The sequence below is a fragment of the Balaenoptera acutorostrata genome, chromosome 1 (genome assembly GCF_949987535.1).
Source record: "Balaenoptera acutorostrata chromosome 1, mBalAcu1.1, whole genome shotgun sequence".
Classification (NCBI taxonomy): domain Eukaryota; kingdom Metazoa; phylum Chordata; class Mammalia; order Artiodactyla; family Balaenopteridae; genus Balaenoptera; species Balaenoptera acutorostrata.
Genome location: NC_080064.1, coordinates 65,268,076 through 65,291,689, shown reverse-complemented (window position 1 = coordinate 65,291,689; position 23,614 = coordinate 65,268,076). Strand labels below are relative to the sequence as shown.

General features: G+C 39.4%; 1 protein-coding gene and 1 non-coding gene across 7 annotated transcripts in view; one reads left to right on the top strand and one right to left on the bottom strand.

Moving 5' to 3' along the window:
- The first annotated feature begins 1,988 nt into the window (after positions 1-1,988).
- Positions 1,989-2,127, top strand: LOC114238025 (small nucleolar RNA SNORA70). Its single transcript, XR_003623464.1, has one exon. It is a non-coding gene; the product is annotated as a small nucleolar RNA SNORA70 (small nucleolar RNA).
- An 8,694-nt stretch (positions 2,128-10,821) lies between these two features.
- TNNI3K (TNNI3 interacting kinase) overlaps positions 10,822-23,614 on the bottom strand; it is a 288,508-nt gene continuing 275,715 nt past the window's right edge. For 4 of the 6 annotated variants that reach the window (XM_007182927.2, XM_007182929.2, XM_007182926.2 and 1 more), the window contains 2 exons: positions 14,477-14,556; positions 10,822-11,331 (listed from right to left, as the gene is read on the bottom strand). In XM_007182927.2, coding sequence (XP_007182989.1) covers positions 11,255-11,331; positions 14,477-14,556 — 157 coding nt within the window. In that variant the 3' untranslated portion in view covers positions 10,822-11,254. Of the gene's footprint in view, positions 11,332-14,476; positions 14,577-23,614 lie in introns of all 6 variants that reach the window. The other 2 variants (XM_007182931.3, XM_007182928.2) reach the window with 2 other exon arrangements.

The window sequence follows — 23,614 nt, the reverse complement described above, 5'->3', positions numbered from 1 at the left end:
GGAATGACTGTATTTTAATTCCTATTTTAGAGATGAGCAAAAAAGTTCTGAGACTTTTTCACCTTTTGTTCCTTAAAGTTGTATTCTGTGTAATTTCTTTAGAGCTATCTGCCAATTCTTTTCTATTTATCTGTCTAATCTTCTATTTAATGCATTCATTGTACTTGTACTTTCAACAATTTTATTTTTCATTTCTTAAAGTTGTATTTAGTCTTTAATCCAAGTCTACCTGTTCATTTTTTTTTCACAAAAACTGTTCATCTCTCTGTTTCGCATTCCATGTCAAGTCCATCAGTAAGCCTTAGTCGTGTCTATATTCAAAGCATATTGAGAGACATATTGAAATACAACAATTCAATATTGATTTTGAAATATTCAAAATGAATTAATATGTAATCCAAAGATAGCTAAAAAGTGATATAAAATTGTTAAAACTTACTATTTATTATAAGTCACTGGTATCCACAAAAACTTTTGATATTTTTCTGTAATAGGCATAAAATAAGAATGAAACATAATTGACTATGGGGGAAAAAAGAGAAGTATAAAAACAACTTATACAGAAACTAAATTGAATCTCCAAAGGGTGCCAGAAACCTAAGGTATATGTACCTGTACCACCTCTATCAACATTTAAAGTGGAGAAAGGATCTATAAAACTGCATGATAAAACTTTAGGATAATATTACAGTGGCAATAATCATCAATAGTATTAAGACAGCAAATTTTCTTATAAGAGCAAAACAAATTAAAAAATATATGAATAGATGCACAGTGATATTATATTTTCACTTATTAGTCAGAACATCTCCCAACCCACCAGATGTCTACTACCAACACTAGACCTATTTCTTCATTTTACTACCAGGCATGTGATTGTATTATCTACTCCAACACCCTCTCCTTTAACTACAAAACTGCAAATCTATCTGTTCATTTTGATGGTCCCATGCTGCTTGCTAATTTTTTCCTACTTTGTGTCATTTTATTTTTAGGATTTCTTTAAGTACTGTATGCGTAGCTGCTTTCTATTCCAAAACCGATTCTTCTAATATCTGATATCTTTGGTGTCTGGAACTGTAGCTTGTTATTTCTGTTGAGTTTCATTCATGGTGGTTTGTTTCTCATTTGTCTGTGAGTATTGTGTTAATTTTAGTTTGTGAATAATCCTTTCAGGGTCCAGTTTAATGTGCCAATCTTTAATAAATTTCCCCCTCACTGTTGGCGCAAGGCTTAGTCACCAGTTTCAGTACTAATAGCCCATTGCCCTCAGGGCAACCTTATTTTTCCCTTGTCCTTACCTGATCACTGATGGTTTTAGCTCACCTTTTCTTTTTTTTTTTTTAAGTGTTTCCTTATTCACTGCAAATTCAGTAATAAAGTAAAAATTTTAATTTTATGCAGGTTCTACTTATATTGGGAAAGCCCTTCAAATTATTGAGTCCTTATGTTATGAAAGACAGACTTTTGACATAATCTTCAAAATATTTATATCATTTAATTGTAAAGTGAGAGAATATATTTTTTCAAATATTCACAGTTACAAATTCCCAATAAAGTTCGGGTTGACTATGAAGATACTAGCGATTGAGACTAAATTTTTCCACAACTAAAGCTTCTTAAATGATGGTTTAACACAATTGTCTTAAAATGGTTGGGAAGAGATTTTTAAATCGCAATGCTCTTGTTATTGGCATTTAACATTGTAATGCTCTTCTTAATGGCATTTAAAATTGTAACACTCTTGTTAGTGATATTTCTTCCCTTATATCAACTTCAAGGAAGAGTTTACATATGGGTCAAGGAAACAACTAGGTTGTATGAAACTTTCTAGTAGAGAAGCAAAGGAGTAGTCTACCCTCTGAATACCTCATTTTTTTTTTCACTCTTTTGTAATTTGTCCTCTGTAGCTGGTAGCATAAGATGGGCTCAGGGCCTCTTTCTACTCAGAGGTAAGTAATAGGTCCCTTTAAAAATGGGAGTAGACCTTGCAGCCAATTCAGCGCACCGTGCTCTTTTCCCTCTGGGGGCCTGGTGTGCAATGGCTGCAAACAGCAGCCTCCTAGGTAGGGTAGTGTATGAGCCTGTTGCCTGTATCAGTTGCCCTAAGGGACCTTGGAGGCAGCCCTTTCCAGTGGACATTCATGACTGGCATGCTGTCCCCAGTCTAGGCTCCAGATAGGTATGCACAGTGCCTTTGGAAAGCCCCAGGGCATGGTGGCCAAGTCATAATGTCCATCCGTACCAAGCTGCAGAACAAGGAGATGTGATTGAGGCCCTACCCTCGGCCAAGTTCCAGTTCCCTGGCCACCAGAAGATCCACATCTCCAAGAAGTGAGGATTTACTAAGTTTACTGCTGCTGAATTTGAAAATATGGTGACAGAAAAGTGGCTCAGGCTGTGGAGTCAAATATATCCCTAATCATGGCCCTCTGGACAAATGGTGGACCCTGCACTCATGACACCCTTGGCACTGTCCCCTCCTTACTCACATCCACCAATAAATCCTATTTTCCTGTCAAAAAGTAAAATAAAATAAAAAAATTTCAAAAATGAAACGGGGAGTAGACCAATATCTATTTCCAGGTTTTGATATTGCACCGTAGTTATGCAAGATGTTCTGTTGGGGGAGACTGGGCGAAGAATACACAGGACTTCTCTGTACACTATTTTGGAAATTCCTGTGAATGGATCATTATCTAAAATAAAAAGTTAAAAAAAAGAGCAGAGTGGAAACCAGGGTAAGGTCTAGAGACAAGAGGGTGTGAATGAGGATGTGGCTTCTGTCTCTGACCAGGCCTTAAAACAATGGGGAAAAGGGGCTGTGTGTGACACACTCGTAGTTTATCCCAGTTCTCCAAAGGCATTGTGCAACAAAGCCCTAAGAAATGATAACAAACACTCATTTGCCTGCTGTATATTAGGAAATCCCTGCGTGACCCAGCAGGGTGACAGGCAGCTGCACGAGGGCACAGAAAACTAGTCATCTTCTCCTTGGAGATGCAACTAATAGCTCCCTTTAAATGCGTGGTGGGTTTGGTTGTTGTTGTTTTGTGAGATAGTTATTAATGCCGGGTTTGCAAAGAAACCCCCTAAATTAGCACCACAGGAAAACTGAACTCCATGGAATCTATAAAAATAAGAGAAAACATGACTTTTAAGGCAGATCGTTTAAAATTCTAAGGGGATACAGGATCTGTTTTTTAACCAGGCTAAGAACTCTAAGAACATTTGTAAACACTCCTGTTTGCTGTGCAATATGGCTTTGATTAATTGCAACATGTGCCTGTACTCTGAATAATCATTTTTGATACAGTAGTAAGACATCTGACAGAAAAATTGCAAACAAGGAGGTATTTCTCTGTGATTCCTGAACTCTATTAATATTTTAAATCAGTTAACAGCTTAATGGATAGTGTGGGAGAAAGGAACAAACTAATTTAGCTTTAGCAAGCAACTTGAACAGTTTTCACTACTCACTGTTTTACATTCTGCAGGATTTCCATTTGTATTAATAACTTATTACTTCTATTAAACATACATTTTCCCTTAAGCCTAATGTTTCTTCAGTGGAGACCAATTAACTAGGACAGTCTTTTCTTAGCTAGCCAATTATTTTAATTGCTAGAATTTTTTAAAATGTGCTTGCTTTGCATAGATTTGACCAGTTGAACTTGCCCCCAAAATGCATTGACTTCGTAATACAGGAGATGGAAGACTTTTGGTGAATATGTGGATGCCAAAAATCTTGGACATTTAGGGTTCTGCAGAACTGAGCGGTAGACTAACAACCTTATGCCTTTATTCCATTGCTTTTCATCCTCATCTTTGCCTTTAATTTGGTGACTTTCCAATCCAGCCCTCTTTTGTTCATTTTTTATTCAGCTTCCTTGTTGTCTATGTGAAGAACTGTGGCTTGAAGGATGGGCAGGCAATTACTGTACTAAGGAGGAACTGTAACATGGTAGGTGGGGGTCGACTATAACAAAATCTGAGCTTTGCTTCCCTATTCTTTTGGGACTGCTACTGAAAAAAACAATGCATGGAGCCCATATTTAAGGAACATTGAAGAGTTAAAAGCAAAAGCAATGACAGATCATTTCATTCATTAGACTTCCAAGCAAGGGGTGAGGGATGATTAAACTGAAAGAACAAGAAGCACCACAGAGACAGAGTTTGTTTGGGGGGTTAGTACCCTCCTGGCAATGCCAGGAAACTGGTCATTTTCATGCAAATGAAAGAACTCCCTGAAGGGTACGTAAAAAGTCATTTCCAACTTGTAGAGACACTAAACACACAACTAGGGAGGACAAAGAATAGCAGTAATAATGAGAATGCTAAATAGGAATATACTAATAAAGTAGAAAAATTAGTAAGCAGATTGGTAGAATGAGAGAAATAACAACCAAAAAGGGAGAGGAAAAAATCAGCTTATAGAAATTTAGAGTGAAGGTAGCAAATCCCTAGCAACACAGAGCCAGTTTTGCTGGTGAGTGTTACTTACAAAGGGCATAATCAAGCAGAGTAGTGCTAAGTACCACATCCCACACATAAAAGAGAAACTGTGAAAGAGTGAAAACAGTGTTAAATTAACTAAACAAGGAAGCCATTAGACTGAGGTGGTTCTAACGCCTTACCAGCCTACTAAACAACCCAAAACCTAAACCTGTAAATGCCTCAGGGTTAAGAAATCAAAATCTAAGGACAACCAATCACAAACAACCAACTAGGCTTTCCCAAATAAGGCAACCACTTAAGCTAGAGCCAATCAAATAACTGCTTTGCTTTGTTTCTGTTTCTTCTCCATAAAAGTCTTGCCCCTGGTTCCTGCAGGTAGATTGCTCCTAACTACTTCCGATTTGGCCCTACCCACTTTAAATGAAATTTTGCTCAAATAAATTCTTAAAATTTTTTAAATGCCACAGTTTATCTTTTAACAAAGACAATAGGAGAGTCAAAGGGGCTGAAAGGAACAAGGCTAAAATGATGATCTCAGCCCAGCAGCCTACTGAATCCCTTCACTCCTTTGTTAATTCATTCTTACTCTCATTTAATTATCCAATTGCTCACTCCTTCATTCCACAAACCACTCCTTAGTAAGGAGAAACTAGCAGTCAAAATTCATTTATTTACATACTGTCTATCCTAGCTTGGTCTCTCTAGAAAGCAGAGCCCGAGTAAAAACCTCATGTGCTACTATTTCTTTAGGGAAAGCAATCCCATGTAAGTGGGAATGAGGAGAGCAGGAGTGAGGAAGGGTAGGAGGGAGAGCCAATCCTACAGTGTGGTATTGAGCTGGACGGTATTTGGAATCAAGGGCAACTGATTGTCATTCTCACTAAACTGTCTTCTGAGACTCTAAGAATGACTGTGCCTTGGGACATTTGGGGTGTGATGGAGAAGGGCCCTGATCCCTGAAGGGCCCTTATTCCCTGGCCCTGATCCCTATTGGTCAAAGGTTTACTCCATAGGTCCCCAAGTGTTAATTGCTAGGTTGAGCTGCAAAGGCCTCAAGAACTTGGGACATCTCTCTTCAGGGCAACAGGGGTGCCCCATGGCAGTGATCTGGGGGGTACAAGGCAATAGGAACCAGGCTTGATATGAGGCAAGGTGTGGTCCAGTTGTGCCCACAGGAAGTTGGTTTGTGGTGACGGTGGATGACTCAGTGGACAATGGCATAGGTGAGACCAAGAAGATTTGAGGTAACACAAAAGAGGAGCCTAATTCATGTTCCTTGGAGACATTAGTAATTAACCATTTATATTTAACTTTACTGCACTGCAAATTTGGTTATAATTTTATTCATGTTGTGCTTTTTACATTATTCTCATATTCTTTTTGTTGTATAACTTCGATTATAGGATGCTAATTTAGGGTTTATTTGTCTTACACTTAAATTCTCTCAAACCATAATCCTTTAATTAGCATCCTGGAAGTTAAAGATTAGCCCTTGGTGCTTGGTTGATTGCTCTCCCAGTCATGTTATATTAAGCATGGCTGATTGCTATGGAACATTTATCATGTGCCTGGCACTGTGATATGTGATTTTCATGCATTATTTTACTTAATCCTCTCTATGAGGTAAGAATCATTGTCTCCACTTTATAGATGGGGAATCCGAGGGTCAGAGAGACCGAGTAACTTGCCCATGGAAGGTCACACACAGTGAGGGGGTTGAACCAGATTTTCACCCATGCTTGACTCGAAAGCTCACTACAATGCCAGTGTTTCTCAAAGTGTAGTCCTGGGACCAGCAGCATCAGGTCTCCCGGGAGCTTGTTGGAAATGCACGCTTTTGGGTCCCACTCCAAAACTTCGGATTCTAAAACCCTGGGGTGGGGTCCAGCAATCTGCATTTGAATGAACCCTCTAGTGATTCTGACATAGGCTGAAGTTTGAGAACTGCTCTGTGCTAGTCTGCCTCCTACAATTTCATACGTCGTACAGGATAAACATATGTCATCCAGTGTCCCATCCATTTTTATTCTTCTCACCTCAGACTATCCTCAATCTGGACATTAATTCCGTTCCCTCTGACTGATTTGAGTTTAAGGACGGGAAAAGAAAACCTCTGAAAGAAGAACCTGACATTCTTCACTGTGGATTAATTTTTGAAGTGGTGTTAAGCAGACCATGGATTATTATGAGTAAAAACTGAAGGGCAAACCAACATTCAAATTATTTTCATTGCATTTCGTGGTCTTGCTGGAATCTCTCCCTTTCCTGATTAGTTGAGATAAAAGAAGAGATGGAAGTTAGTGAAATTAGTGAGCTTCAAAACCTTCTTTAAAGATGGCGAAGATACCTTTTTCCTGCATATGAGTCCATTGCTTAGAAGACATGTTTGAGATACTATTCTTTTTGTCTCACTAATTAAACATAAAGTTAGACTGAGAGTGCTTCGGAGACCTGTCCTCATCAGTGGGGCCTGGCACCCGGGGCAGTGTTTTAATTCTAGAAGCCTAATTTAATTAGTACCCTGCCATTGGGTCAGCTGCTGTGCTGCCTTGGATCTCTGGCCTGAGGAGAAATGTACAACCCTTGCTCTTTTTGTATCTAGTTAGCCTTCCAAAAGGTAGGATGTCCAAGGAGGGAGAGGAACTTTGCTTCTCCATCATGTTTTGCATACAGTGCTAATTGAGCTGACAGTCTTGGACCACAGTCTGTTACTGCAGCAGCTGAGCCTTCAACTGATCCCCTGTGAAGGGACTGCAATTGTCAAACGGTTCATCTTTGCCCTTGTGGCTCGTGAAATATAGAAGGGAATTGATCAGGGGGGAGCTCTGCAGTCTGCATGCTTGAGTAACTACAAGCAACACAAAACTAGGAAGGAAAAAGGTATTCAAATCCTACTGGTAATGGCTACACCATCTCTCCTCACTTTCCCCACCCAGTGTGCTAATAAGGAGAGGAAAATGTGAAACTCCTTGGCTTCCCTAATTGCTGTGCTTTGCCCTCATAATTGTTTTGTTCCTGCTTATCACGGTGAGAGTCTTGCTTCTGTCAATCATTTCTGGTTCTTTGTGCCTAGAAAATAACAATGTATGTTTTTTGAACCTTGAGATTATTCTAGCCCTCCTTTTTCCATAATTAAAACAGAGGAAATGATGATGATTTTTTTTTTTTTTTTTTTGGTTTTACTTTGCAATCATGAGCCATAGTAATCAAGACAGGTTTGGTTGTTTTTATTTTTGTCCCTGCAACTTCTCCTGGGTAATTCCTGAATTTTCCTCAGGACTGCAGAACTGCAGATTTCTTTGCTTTTACCACAATTCTGGATTGTGAATGTTTGCTATTTTTATTCCTTTTTCTCCATCACAGTGGAGGCAGTACTATGTAGTGAAAAACTCATGGATGCTAGTGCAAGACAAGCCGAGTTTTGAAACCTGATTCCATTCTATGCTAGCTTGGATTTGTTACCTACTTGAAAAATCCGGAAGAGCATTCTCCCTTTCCAGAGCTATTTTGAGAACTAATTGAAATAATACACTTAAAATCATCTAAAACACTTCCTGCCATATAGCAGATACTCAATAAATGTGTTTTCTTTCTATTTTTAATTATCATCCCCCTTGTTTGAGAAATTCTTTCTGATTCTTGTATTTGATTTAAAGGATATCATTTCTCTTCAGATTTTATTTCAGGTGTAAATAAGATGTCACTGTCTAAGGCTGATGCATCTTGGCTCCAACTGCCTCAAAAGCATAAGCTTGGCAGTTTGCTGTTTGCAAAGGTGGGGTTTTTAGGGATGTTAATGGTTATTTCCACAAGAGAGAAAAATCTCTACCCTTCTCATGCTCTACTTCTGTAGAATAGCTCTTTGGCTCTGTGGTGACATAATATAAAAATAAACAACAACAACATTTACAATATTGACTACGGTGTGCCAGGAACTATTCAATGCACTTTGTATTATTTGTAATCCTTACAGCAACTTTACAACATAATTTTTATTATCACCATCTTACAAACGAGCTCAGATAGGTAAAGTGACTTGCCCAAGGTCACACAACTACCGTAGAAGGCCCGAGTGACTCCAAAGCTAATGATTATTGTTGGAGGGAGAAAAGGAGGAAGGAAGGATGGAAGGAAGGTAAGAAGAAACTAAGGAAAGGCAGAGAGCATGAGAGAGAAAGAAATCAGGTCCTTCATTTCAGATGGATTGTCTAGCACTAGCCCTTTTTCCTACTACTGGCACCCATTTTTTCCTTCTTTCCCAGGGAAATGTCAGCTTTGGAAATAATTTAACCCAAATATTCACTGTGTTGGAATAACTCTCTCCTGGTGCTGCTGTAATTTGGCTTACAATTTTAGCTAATTGAACATCTTCTAAGTGAGCTCAGTGCTGCATGCACATGGAAAAAACATTTTAATGTGCTAAGCATGCAAAAACATGATCATAGAAGTTCATTTTTACCAGCACAAAAAGAAAGCAATTAGTGAGACATTTTTTTTCAGCCAGGAGAAAAAAAAAACCAACACAAAAAATCCCCATGGTCTCGAGGCAAGCTCTAAGATGATCCCTGGGCCCCATTAAAAGTGCAGTAATGAAAAGGGTTTGTGAGCTATAGGTTGGCATCTGTGAAAAGGTTACCCTTCTCAGGAATCAAGACACAGATACTTAACAAGAGCCAGAGGGAAGCAGCAACATAAGGAGACATAGTGTGGAGAGAGGAGGTGGTTAATTAAAGGAAACAAAGAAAGGGAGCTTGACAAATTTGTTCTAGAAAATCCTTCTCTAAAAGAGGGGTATTTCAGAAGCAGTCATTCCTCTGGATCTGACCTCCATTCAGTGGGAACCTGGGAGGATTCCTGCTTTAATCCTGATTAGACACACATTCGGCATTACACCTACTGTGAATCTTTTAGTTAAAATTGGTATGTATGTATATATTTAAAAATTTTTAACTTTCCAAGTTATTCCTTTCAACTCAACTCAAAAGGATTAAGCCCCAAAGTTTCCCAGGCTGGTGCTGGCTGGTTTCCTAAAGTACCTAGAGCAGAGGAGGAGAGGGAGAGCTGGGGAGACCGGTGCTCTTTAACTAGCCCCTTTTTTCTCTTTTTCTGTCTTTGCCAGAAGGCGTTTTGCCAATATGGTCACTTCAAGCTCCTTGGTCCTGCTTATGATTAAGCCCCTTGGCAACTCGCTTGGTGGGATAGAGTATCTGTGACTCCGGAAAAATTGGGTGGGGAAGTGAAAAGGCTGGGGGCTGAAAAAGGATAAATTTAATTGGAAGTACCATGGTTTTCACTTCTACCTCTGGATTCACATTGGGCTGTCGCCAAGCTCTTCAGAACATGTAGGGACTTTCAACTTTGCGACCACAGGTCATAAGGCAAGGCTCTGAAGGAATAGAGGGGACATTGCTGTTCTGATAGAAATTGCCCACAAGCAACATCATTTCTAATTGGTAGGGGAGGGGGGAGAATGGAGCAGCTTGCCACAGACACAGAAGGAGCAATCAGCACTCATTCAGCTCCGTTTGTCTATGAATCCACACTACTAAGGAGGAGGAGAAAGCAGTTTTGCCTAAATGCAGCCAGTCAGAGTCAGGCTCTATCTTCCTTTCATTCCTCTTCAGCCCCCTGATCTCAGGATTTAGGACAGTGGTTCTCAACCTGGGGAGATTTTTGTCCCCCAGAGCACATTAAGAAAAGTCTGGAGACACTTTTGATTGCTGTGACTTAGGGAGATGTTACTGGCGTCTGGAGGTAGAAGCCAGGTAGCTATTAAAAATCCCACAGTGCATAGGACAGCTCCCACAAAGAATTACTCCCTCCAATACTTCTGAGATCCAGAAACCTTGATTTAGAGGATGCCCAATCTTCCTTTACTAATGTTATTTCCCTTACCAAGGTGAATAGCAGTAATTATAACACTGAATTTTCATGGTTTCCTGACTGTTTTTTCCAGGTCTGTCTTTCAATGGCAAAACTATTTTGTTGGTGGAAGCATTCCTGTCTTCCTTGTTGGGAGTGTGGAGGGAAGACTTCTCTTTTTCTGAAGGTAGCAGGTACCTCAACTATCCTCCCAGTGCACTGCGCCAGACCCTGGTATGAATGGCAGCTTTGCATGCATGGGTCGGTTTCATAACGGTACCGATGGCATTTGTGACACCTCGGTGCTGACAGCAACAGGTCACCCAGGCAGAGCACAGAGGTACCATTAGAGAGGAGGCCAAATAATAAGTGTTATATTTTTGCAAGCTTCTTGATCTGAAGATCAATACTTATTTTTACCAATATATCTGAAAGAAAGGTGTACTCAGTAGAAGTCTTATTGGAATAAAATACACTTCTGAGTCAATTTTGTATGTCACCAAAGAATCTTTAATCACGGAGCTGGACACTTTAAGTAACATAATGAGATAAGAAAATGAACAATATTCTAAGAAATCAAACGCGTGACTCTCAAACATAAGTCTACTTAATTCAGTCTATGAAAACATAACAATTGTTAAGTCCCCACCAACGACTAAGGCCCCATCTCCAACCAACAACATAAAATTATTTTTTCCTTTACAAAATTGAAAACAATTCTTCAAATACATTCTGTTTTGGTTCTTTTGCATTTCATTCCTCAGCCACAAATCCGAAGCCCAACTTGTGGTGGGGAATTAAATAGGACCAGTATGAATAAGCCAATTTAAGGAGACCTTAGAGGGTAAAATATAAATGGAAGCAAGGCTACCATGGTTGGAATTGTTGCTGTCAGTTTGGGGGAAAACTCTCCTTAGGTAAATGTGGAATGCTGTCAGCTGCTGTCCTCAAAGCTGCCACAATTCCGGCAAGAATGAAAATGCATCGGGCTCATGGGATCAGACACGTAGCCTGCATCAGGAAAGAAGTTCAGCTGTTACTTATCGGCCTTTCAGCCCATCTCCCCATTTCTCTCAACCAGCCTCAGCCAGTGCAACGCACAGCTTCCAAGCAGCCTCTCCTGGCTGAGAGCAGAGTTTGGACAAGAGTTGTGGGTGAGCAATTGTAAAACAAAAGCAAAATTTACAATGAAAACAGAGAGCTGAGATCAGAGGAACATCAGTGATGGGTGTCTGGCCACGTGACATTTTGAATTCAGAGTAAAGAAGGGTACAGTTCAGCAAGGTGGTTTATCATGATGGCTAAAAGTACGGGCTTCATGTCAGGCGAATCTGGGTTTAAGCCCTGCCTCCACTACTTACCAGTTCTGTGAATTTTGTTAACCTTTTTGAGCCTGTGTCTTCATTTGTAGAGGGGAGAAGTCATAAGGCTGGTAATGCACATAAGACAATTAGCACAGTGTCTGACACATAGTGAGTGCAAAACTGTTGATGGCTGAAAAGGGAGGTGGAGATGGCAGTAGAGAAAAGGAAAGAGTATTCTCTGTAACACGCTGGCTCTGGTTGTTTTTTTTTTCTATCTGAAAGTCCAATTTTTAAGTGTACTTTAGTGCTTAGGTCTGAATACTAGTGGCATTTGATGCTCATTGAAGCAATAGCCCTGGGTGTGTCCAGAGAATTGAGCTAGTGCCTCAGAATCTGGCCACAGTCCTAGAGAACATAGGACGTGAGCAGGGAAGCAGTTACCTTTCCATTCCAAGTAGGGAAACCATTCATTGTTTCTGTGAAAATGGGAACATTTGTCAATAGTTAATGCTGCTTTTGCTTCCCCTTTGATAGCTGAGTTTTCAGAACCAACTCAGCCATCCACATTTTCATTAAGACTTCTGGCAATATGCAGTTCGATGGGCATATTTATTTTCATAAGAAAGGTCTCTGTCAAAATCTCTTAGGCAGCACATATACTCTCCCGAGAGGCAGCACCACCGCTGCCAACGCTGCTGTGACCGGTCCTCTCCTGCTAGTGGGGCTGGCCCTGGCCAGCTGAGATTAGGGGAAGCAGGATACTCATTACTGAATCCTAATTCTGGGCGGACTAGAAATCTACACCTTAGAGCAAAAGTATTTCCTTTCATCCAGACTGAAACCGCAACTTCATCCCAGGCATAGACAGATGCTTTAATAAGCTCGTAATCCTTTCATTACTATAATCAACCTTTTAATGTACCGCATGGGATTTTTCTGGCCTATGACGCTCCATGCCTCTCTCTCCATAGGACTCCAGTGGAAATCTGATTGTGAGCACCCGTCCTTCTAGGGTGGGAGGGCTCGCCTTCGGAGATGGGTAGCAAAATCAGCAGGGCATGGATGCTGACATTTATTATGGACACCATCATCACCAGAGTTGAAGGACAGACTCTGTGCAGTCACTCAGCTTAAGAGGGACCAAATGAAATTTGAACACAGGCTTTAAGGAAAGACTGAACCATGTCTACATGTTTTGTCACTTCAGGGTGAAAGGTCTCAAGTACAGTTAGGTACTTAATTTTATCTTCATTCTCTAGCCCTGTTCTGTGGGTGGGGAAGAAACAGTTCATAAAGTTGCTGTTATACCACAACTAGTTTATGAAGTAGAAATGGAGGGCAATTAAAGAGTTCTTTCTTATACGATGTGATGTTCCTAGTGGGAGATATTGAATATATCTTTTTTGTCTATTGGGACTGTCACTCCATTCAAACATGCTAATGTTTTCTTCTACCCCTGGTACATATTAGCATAGGAAAACCCTACTTTTTTAAATCATTGCATCACTTTTGTCTAACTTCATTTTGAGGAATTCTGCTCAACGTCTTATCCCTTTAAGAAACAGATCGTTAAGAAATGCTTCATCTTGAAACTCCACCATGAAAGAAAAGACTTCTGGTCAAAGCACACATTTCAAAGGGTGCCCTCTGTTTTGTGGTTGTGCAGTCACATCTGTAAAGGTTTGAAAAAATGATATTATATCTATAAAAAATGTGGTGATGTGACACTTAGAGCACATTTTCCCCTGTTACTGGACTGGCCAATTATGTTGTAAAGCTGATGATAAAAAGCACTCGATTGCATTCTAGACATGTACTGGGAGTCGGAAGCACAAAGTTTCCTTTCTTTAGTGTTCCCAAGTAGTTTGTCGAATCTATCCAGACCAATTTTTTTTCTTTGTTTCTTAGAGGCTTCCTATTGCCTTAGGTATGACACTTTGCAGCCGAGGTGCATTGGTGAGGATTCTAAAGCTGCAGGGTCTATTGCCATCTATATCACAGAACCAGGCACACACCACCTAATTTATTCTTCCACAAACCCAGTCTTTGTAATAAATCTGATCTCTTTAACTGACGTACATTTTTTCAGTCCTCCATATTGTCAAAGGAAGTTCCCATGAATAAATGAGCCCATTGTACTAAAATTCCATTTAAATATAGAGCTTCTCAGGCTTAGAGGTGGGAGAAAGGACACCAGAGGCCTGGTACATTTATATGGCAGCTGATAAGGGGGACTACCCATCCTCTGGCTTCCAGGGGCGAGCACAGAGCTATGTTAACTATTTCGAAGAGCTTTATTAGTTCTTTCTAAAATAGTCCTGTGCAAAACAGATCACATCAGTGATACCCTCACCTCCTCTCCAGCTTTTTGAGCGAATAGCTGGGTTCACATTTTACCCTCCGGTACTTGCTAAAGAGGAAACACTCCTCTTTAGCAAGGATATGATGTAATTGTGGAAATTCATCTCTTGTTTTCTCCTCCTCCCTACACCTGCACAATGTGGGACTTAGAGGTAGTAGACTCAATAAGGTGGAAACAAGGTGTTTGGAATGTCACGAGATGCAGGAGATTATTTTCAAAAAAGAGTTGTACTTTTTCCCACGGGCACACACACTCCCATATACTTCCACATACACTTACACACTTATGCACACATTATTAAATGCAAAGGTAACTGTAGACTTGTACAAGACTTACAAGAGCAAAGTCTGCACTTTTATAATATAATATTTTTAAAGTACCCTTCATCTCTACTTATTACAAAACAGAATCTTTTCTCCTTCATTTCCAAATAGACATCACCTTGCTAGGGGTAGTTTCCTTAGTCAATCTGATGAATCTGTATACTTACCATATTTGTCAATGGGTGAGAACTGGAGACTTTTCTTCATGTCCTCCAAAGACAGGCCTTGAGAGGCACATTGTCCAGCACTGGAAAATTCCATGAGACACTGTGAAAACCACGGTGGTGATTTGCTAATAACATTTTTATAAAACAGAATTTATTCACTCAGCATAGATCCCAGAGAACTGGCAAAGTGGTACAATGGTATTTTTATCTCACTGGTGATTTGTTGGGGAAGAGTTCAGGATTATTTGGAGCAAGTCAGATCTAGGTGTGAATCCTGGCTCTTCCAGGTAGGCTCCAATTCCTAGCTGTGTAACCTTGGACATGGTACCCTTTCTGAGCCTTAGTGTATTGATCTGTAAGTTGGGAAAAGTACATAAATAACATGTAATTTGTTTTGATGATTAAATATAGCAAAAAAGAGTTGAATATCAAATCTGGAGTAATATCCTTGCAAGCCTTGCTTAAAAGGAACTAATAGTCAGAACATTATTATCTTAGTAATAATCACAGAAATAAAACACATCCCAACAGTTATTGTTATTTTTATATTGTTATTATTATAATAGTGATTATAAGAGACAGTGATAATAGTATTTATTGCATGATTCCTATGTATTAAGCATTTACATATATCATTTCATTTACTCTTTATCACTATCTTATCATTACCAAATCATTTCTCTCATCTTATAGATTAGAAATGGGGGCTGAGGCAACCAAGTAACTTGTTACACGGGTTTGGTAAACGGCTCACCTAGGATTCAAACCCAAGTCTTTCAGATTCTAAAGCCTGTACCTTTGTCCACTATTCAAATGGGAATTTCCTCATGATTCCTGGCTTTCATTAAGCCTTCTCTTTGCCAAACTTCTCCTATTCTATCATGTTGGTTAATGGGATCTCTTCCTTTCTACCTTTTCAGACTCAAACCTGAAGTTACCAAAGCCCTCCCCTTAATATCTAGTCACATTTGTCAGTTAATGGTATAACTGTAATTCCTGTGGTATCCACCTCTCTCATCCATACTTTAGCATCCTGAAAGAGGCGACCTAGTTACCCCCAGAACAGCCCCACCTGTCCATAGCAGAACTCGTAACTCCCCCTGTTCCCAAGCTAGTTCTCTCTAGCTCATTACAGGCACCACACCATTCAGTGGGTTCAAAATTATTGGAGTCATCATTGGTACCTTTCTTTTTCCCATATCTTGCAGCTAATCCAAATCTTTTTAACTTTGCCTCCAAAATGTAACCCTAATCCATCCATCTCTCCTCCTTCAAGGTCTAGGCCATATAATCTCTTTCTTTTCTGGACCTCTGCAATTTGCCTCCTAATTGATTTTCCTGCTTTCACTTCTGTCCCCTTATAATCCATTCTCCATGTATTACCCAGAGTGATCTTTTCAAAATATAAAACAGAGTAAGCCATTCACCTACTTAAAACATACTTAAAACCTTCCAATTGCTTCCCAGTTCATTTAGAATAAAACACAAATACTTTACCCTAACCTACAAGGCCCTGGCCCTGCTTACCTCTCCAACCTCGCTGTGTATCCCTCCCCACCTCTGCTAAGCACTTCTTTTGGCATTCTTTCTGTCCTTTGAACCTTTCAAGCTCTTTCCCAATCCAGAGCTTTTGCATTTGTTAATTCTGCTTTTCTTCATAAACCCAAATCCTATTTTGCTGAACCCTTCCCCTGCCTTCCCCGTGACTGGCTCCTCTGTCATTCAGGCCTCAGTTGGAATGTCACCTGCTCAGAGAGGCCTTCCCTGACCACCATTCCAAAGTGGCCGTTCCCCTGCCAATGGTCGCTTTCTGTCATATCACATTGACCTATTCCTTTGTTTCAGAACTATATAAAATTATCTTGCTTATTCATCCATTTATTTCCATATTCTTTCAAACAGTGAAATTGGAAGCCTTGTCTATCTTGTCTCCCTTATTCCTTGCTATATGCTCAGCACTCAGAACAGTGCTTGGCACACAGGAGAAGCTCAAAAATTGGTTTTTTAATGATTTAATTCATAGATCCCTAAAGGATGTCCTTCTCTTCAGTCACTCTATCCTCCTCTCCACAAGGTCTTCCTCTGACAAAAATCTGACCAGGCACTTCCCTGCTCCCCACTGCAGTTCCTCAGGCCAAACCTGCAAATCCAACCTTCTGCAATCCAAACCTCCTTGCATTCTGTGTATATCTTATAGTCTACAATTCCTCAGTCCCTTTTTTGTTTCTCCACATTCAAGCCGCACTAATAAACTTTGCCCTTTATAAACATTCCCGAATTTTCCCTTCTCCATGGCTGTGGCTGAGCCGCTGCCCTGAATCTGCTTGGTGACATCTTATTTTTCCCTGACGGGAAGTAGTATGGTGTTATGGCTAAGAATGACAGTAAGCATTCTGGTGCAAGACTCCTTGAATTTGAAACTTCACTCCATCACTTACTAGCTCTATGACCTTTGGCAAATTATTTAACTGTTCTGTGCCTCAGTTTGTACAACTGTAAAATGGGAATTATAACAAGACTTAGCTTATAATGTTAATCAAGAGAATTAAAGGAATAAGTTTGAAGTACTTTGAACAGTGCTGACATTTAGTAAGCACTCAATAAATGTTACCTACTTTTGTTATTTGTCAAGTTCCAACTCAAAGACAGCATTTCCTCAAAGTCCTCTTGGATACTCCCAGTCAGAATTCCATACCCTTCTAGTACTTTGTACTCCTAGCACAGTGCTTATCAGAGTCTGCCTTGGTGTAGAATGATCTGTATTTGTATACTAACACCCTACTAAACAGAATGCTCCTGCAGGTCAGAGATCCTAACACCTTTGGGTCTCCAATAGGACTTAGCTGGTACTTTGTAAATAGTTAAAATAATAAAATTGTGTTAAATAAAGTTATCACAAAATGTTCATTTTGAGTAGTTAGATTTTTCTGAACACTTACATGAATTCGCATTGATTAATTCATTTAGCTGCCTTAAAAGTGACGACGTGTTTGGTCAGTTTCTTAAGCTATAAAGTGAAGATGTTGTTTCTTAGAGGCAAACAATGATTAAAAAGAAGTATTGACTTAAAGTGGAACATGGTGTGATCTCAATCAACATTAAATGGCAAATCACACTCAGTTCTGGGCAATATATCATTCAAGATATTCTTGAAAATAAAAATTACCCTACTAATTCCTATAACCTCTTTAGCACTCTAGCTCCTTTTAAGAAACGTGCCATAAGCAGTAGTCCTGACAACAAGAAGACAATAGGGAATAAATATTTTATCATCAAAAAGGCTATCTGGTTTCCTATGAATAAAAGCCCATCTCCAAGCTATCTTATTTATTTAGTTGCTGAATGCAATTCATGCCAGGGGACTTAACCTTCCTGCCCAAGAGATACCACACAGGCTGTCTCTGGCTGCTATTCTAGGATGACAGACAGACGGAAGCTAAGCACACCCAAGTCAAACAAAGCAGAAGAAACCAGACCCTGATCAGTGGAACTAGTTTACCTCAACCCACGGGTATCCAGACTTCAGCAGGAGTTTCACAGAAGCCCAGAGTTTAAGAGACACACCGGGACCTCTGTTTGCTGAAGTTGTGGTCAGTGAAAATAGGCATTTCCAGGATGCAGCTGCCCCATGAATTCAGTGAAGGTAGATGTGAACTAATGGCAGGTAAGGAAAACACTCAATTTTTCAGTGTTTCATATTCCTGGTCACCTAGGTAGCTTTCTTTATGCTAAAAGGATAATATATATCATATATAGGCATATATATGAATGATATATAATATTATAATGTAATTTTATGTATACCTTTTATGGGAATGGAATGAAACATTCTCTTTTAAAGAGAACAAGATAGTCTTTAGGTTAGTTTTTGCATACTACAACATTATATTATTGATATATCTTATTTTAGTGTTAAAAAAGTTTCAGTTATTTTACGCTAAATAGTTCATATTAGCTCTGTGATGTATCTGTAAAGGTAAGCATAATCATCAGCCATTTTCTCTTATAAAGGTGCACTAGGGAATGAATAATTTATCCAGCATGAAGAGCAGAACCAAAATTCAGAAATTAGTTTTTGCTTCTCGATCCATGCTTTATGGGTATAGACTACCTAGTAGATTGGCTGCTAATGAGGCCAGTTCAAACCCAAATCCAAAACATGCAATTTGTATTTTTGTGTCTGCACACCATTCAGACTATGGCTTGTCAGCACAAAATAGCCTGTTTGCAGTCACTCATGTACCCTGAGCAAAGACAACAGGGACATTCAAAACTAAAATATGAGGCTATGTTGGCTGAAATGAATGCAGAGATAGTGACGCTTATGACAAGCACGTTGAGCAAAAATATTATCCAATGAGAAGTAAATCAATATATATGTAAGATACAGAGGAACTGTGAAGAATGGGAAAAGTACTAGCAGATAGAATATACCCAAATACAACTTCAATTCTTCAAGGCAGGAGTTAGTTTACAAACTAAACTGGTGGGTTAATGCACATATGGGCAAAACTCCCAAAAGGAATATTAAAACAGAGTTTTTCTGTACATTTAAAAAAAAAAGTTCTGATTACTAGAAGCTAACATGGCTTTAGTAAGAAAAAAATCATGCTAGATTTGCTTTATTTCTTTTTGGTAAGTATAAATTTAAAGGGGAAATCCATAGGTTAGAACATAGAGCTAGATTCAGATAATGGGCAGAGTTTCTCCTGATTGCTTTGTAGTAACAAGGGGAGATCTGTGCCAGATGACAAGTGGGTAGATGGGATTGCCACTGGTTGAATATTCAGAACCGATACAGACCTCAGATAGGTGACATTCCCCACAGGTTAAGTAGAGCCTTAGACATTGGGAATAGTTAAAACAAAACACCACATTTCCTAAAATTAGAATTGTCCAAAAATAGATTGAGATGTTCTAGAAGGAGGTACCGTCCCATCCCTGGATGTATTCAAGCTATGGCTGGAGCGTCTGGTAGCGCAGGGCGCTACAGAGGAATCCAAGTATCCACCTGGAGTTCACATGACCTCTATTTCTTACATTCTATGATGCTTTAGAAGGTTTTTGGGAACCACGTAGACTTTGTGAAAGTAGTTTCGATGTGTTGGAAAGGCAGAGTGAGATTACACAGTTCCCACTTGGGCAGAAGATTTTTATCGGCCTTATCTGCACTGTCTGACATTTGGCCAGGGCCGAATGCCTGAGTCGCACACACATGCCGCAGCATACCTGGCTACACATTACTGCTCCTACTCAAGCTGCTGTTTGTAGCTTTTTGTCTATATACATTTCATTTGATATAGTAACTGAACCATGCTAGTTGCCTGAAGGAACCATCTCCATTAGTGCTTTTTTTTTTCAAAAGAAGAACCACACTGCCATCTAAGATGAAGCAAAGGCAAGTGTGGAGAAATCACTTTCACATAAACCCATCCTTAAGGATTTGAATGACAGGTTGTTTAAGGCTGGTATTGGAAAATTCAGCGCTGCTTCACAAAGGTTTTTATATAAGATAAATTTGTAGAATACTCATGTTGAATGCCTGAGGGGTGGGGAAAAACCCTAAAACACTATGTCATCTCTTAATCCAGAAAGGTATATTGTTAAGGAAGGTCCACGAGGAAGGAAAGGTACATTGTTAAGGAAGGTCCACGAGGAAGGAAGAAAAATACTGTTTGAAGAGACTCCAGGGAATTTGAGTGCCATCTCTCCTGAGTGGTGGGAGCAGGCAGTGCCACAGTGAGTGCAAGTGGCCCCATTTAGAGCCTCAAAAGCAGCCAGTGTTGTGGCTTCCAAATGCCTTTGGTATTGAAGCAGTGAATCATGGTTTGGACTGTGGGATTTCATGAATTCTCAGAATATTTACCAGTGCCATAATTGCTTCTGACTGAATTACATTCCAAAGAAGACTTCAGATGGGCGTACAGTCCAAACGAAACCGTTTTTATCATGTTCTTCCAAGTGTGGCTTTTGCAGAGCTGGGGATTTTGATTCGGTGAATTACAGCAAAGGCATGTAGTCTACATGCAAGAGTGAAATTAAAACAACCAAATAAAAATAAAATGACCTAGAACATTATCCTATCATAGTGATATAAAAATAATTTCTTATATTTGCAGAGGGCTTTATAGCTTGCACATACTTTTCTATTGATTAGCTTAAAGAATTTTTACAAAACCTCCATGAGGTGTCTGAGAAAGTATTAATTCCATGCAGGTGGAAAGTCAGGCTCAAGAAGTTTGAATAACCTGCATAAACTTACAGAGCTAGCAAGAGGCAGAACCGGAACTTGATCAAAAGGTCTTTAGACTTTCAGTCCACTCTCTTTCTTCTAAAATACACTTCATTTCACAGCAGCACATGTCAAACTGTTGGTGTGTTACCGTGTGGAGAGCTCACTGAATTAGTCATGAGTTACAGAGTTTTGGACCTTTTGCATATAAAGATGATCAATAAATTCCTCATGGAGAAATATTCCTCATCATCATAGAGAAACCAGAATCAGCTCTCTCGTGTCTTGCTTTGTTAGACCTTTTAAAAAATTATACTTTCCCCTATCTAACTATGGCTTTCCTGTCCCTGAGCAGTGATGTCAAAACATGAGACACACACCCCAAACTTGCTAAATGAGATGTTTATGATTCTCCCCAACTCTTCTGAGCTTGTGTAAGGTTTCCTAAGCTGCATGCATGGATTCATTTTCCTAAAACTGCCCTAAGTGGAACAGAAAACGATTAAGTTACCAGCGTGATTAAAGACTTCAGGCAAAATTTTCTTCCATTCAAGTTGTTCCAATTAGTTTTTATGCAGCTAAAAATGCCCTCGGGCTACCTGTAACCTGGAAGATTTAGCCATTGGACTTTGCATAAAACAACACCATCCAAGGCCTCACAGCTTTGCAAATATGCTTTGCGGTTTATTGGATCTTTTTGCTGTCTGTCCGAACGATGTTACCTGTGTAAGAATATTAGCATAAGGATCAGTGCCATCTGCACCCTTATCCCCTTCCTCAAGAGGAATATATCCAAGTTAGGAGTCATTTCTTTCACTCAAAAGGAAACACAGACAGGTAATGTTTAACCAGAATTTCAGTGCTGTGACACTACTCTAAAGGACTAATACAAAGAAAAGGTGGAGAAACAGCCTGCTGAGATCCCTAATAAAGGTATTTACACAAAGAAAATAAATGCCCTGCTATAGAAAAGGCTACTAGACTCATCTGGCTGTTTTTGGCATTTAGCTGAAAACAAATAGATCTATTTAAAACAGATCTGTCAGAAGGGATAAATGCCTTTCTACACTTTGCAATGTCTTTCTATGATGCACACATTTCCTCTGGCCTAAAGAGAAAGACGACATTTCTATTAGAAATGGAATCACCTTTGGCCTAACTTTGAAATAGTCCAGTCAGACTCTTATGAATAAACCTTTGTTAATTTCTCAGCTAAATTCAACATATTTATTTATTCATGATTTCATCCTGGCTCTTTTCAAAACATTGTTTTGTCTTTGTCAATATTCCCTACTTGATAATGTCCTAAATTAAAACAAATTTATTGCACCCATTACAGTGAATGGGCAATGACCAAAGTATCTAATGGGGCCAGAGGTCAGTGCAAAGTATCTCTTTCAGGAAAATCAAACCCATCAGCTTTCTTTCAATGGCAAATGTCCCCAGGCTATAAAAGGACTGAAAGACTTGGCAATGGGTCATGGCTCTGTTTGAGCCATTAGGCAAATATCCAAGGTCTCAGCTCCCTTATTTTTAAAGGAAAAAGCAATTAGGCAAAGAATTACGAATAAGGAAAAATGCAGTATTAACTGAAAGTGTGTGTTAATTCCTTGATGGCTCATAAATTATTAATGTGTTCAACAGTAACCTAACAACACTACCACCTCTCAATTTACCTCTGCTTTAAACAGGTATAAACGAGTCAATTGTACAGTACAGCAGAGGTGGACTTAGTCTGCTAAGCTTAAACTGAGGAACATCCTTTAAATATAGCAGAATCTTTCTTATCCTTCATTGTCTGTACTCACTATTACCCAGAAGGGAAATCTTGTTATATTTTAGAACTATGAGATCTTGGTAGAATGACAGTCATTAAGCCCACTCCTCATCTCCCCATTTTTCCACCTCCATTTTACTGAGAAGCAAATTGAAGTCTTGTAAAGTGAAATAACGTATCCAAGTTCATATACTAAGGTTATAGTAAAGTCAGGAATATAAGCTGGAGTTCTAAACTTCTAGTCTTCTTTGATGGTTTTTATTCCTATTTTTAAGTGAAAAGGGAAACTAAAATTTGTTGCATACCTGCTAAGCACCAGGAACTCAACTAGATGACTTACTTACAAACCTTATTACCTTTGCTTCACCTAACAACCCATTTTACACGTGAGGAAACCAAGGCTCAGAGAGTCTAAGTCTTGTCTAGGATCACCCAGCTGTAATTCAAACCTAGGCTAGGCAGTATCCAAATCTCCTGCTTTCCCCACTTAACCTTGTTGGCTCTAGAAGTGTTTCCCAAATTTACACCTATAATCTTGTCTCTCTCCCTCTCTGCATGGCTGTTCATCAAGCACAATGCCAGGTGCTGTGCTAAGTACTAGGGATACAGATATGAGTGTGATGGGCATGGACTCTATCTATGCTTTGGGGTAAATAGAAATGTAGACATAGACAGGTAAACGTTAATGCCAGGGAACATGGTACATATTGTAAAGGGTACCCTCCCTACACAGAGGAAATGACATGACGGAGAAGCAAGGGTTCCCAAGGGGGTAATTCTGGGGAAAGGGCTGGTGTAGGGGCATGTGCAAAGACCTAGGAAATTAAGTGGCCAAAGCGAATATATATTTTTTTAAGTTTTCATTTTGAAGCAATCTCAAAAAAAGTTGCAACTATGGTATGTTTTTTTCACCTGAACCATTGGAGAGCAAATTGCCAATCTGATGCTCATAATCTCCCCAATACATTAGTGGATTCCTAAAATAAAGACATTCTCCTACATAAACACAATATAACCATTTCATTCCACTGTCAACTCTTAGACTCCATTCAAGTTTGTCAGTTATCTCAATAATGTTCTTTATAGCAAAAAGATCCAATTCAGAAAAACACAGTTATATTTCTTTAAG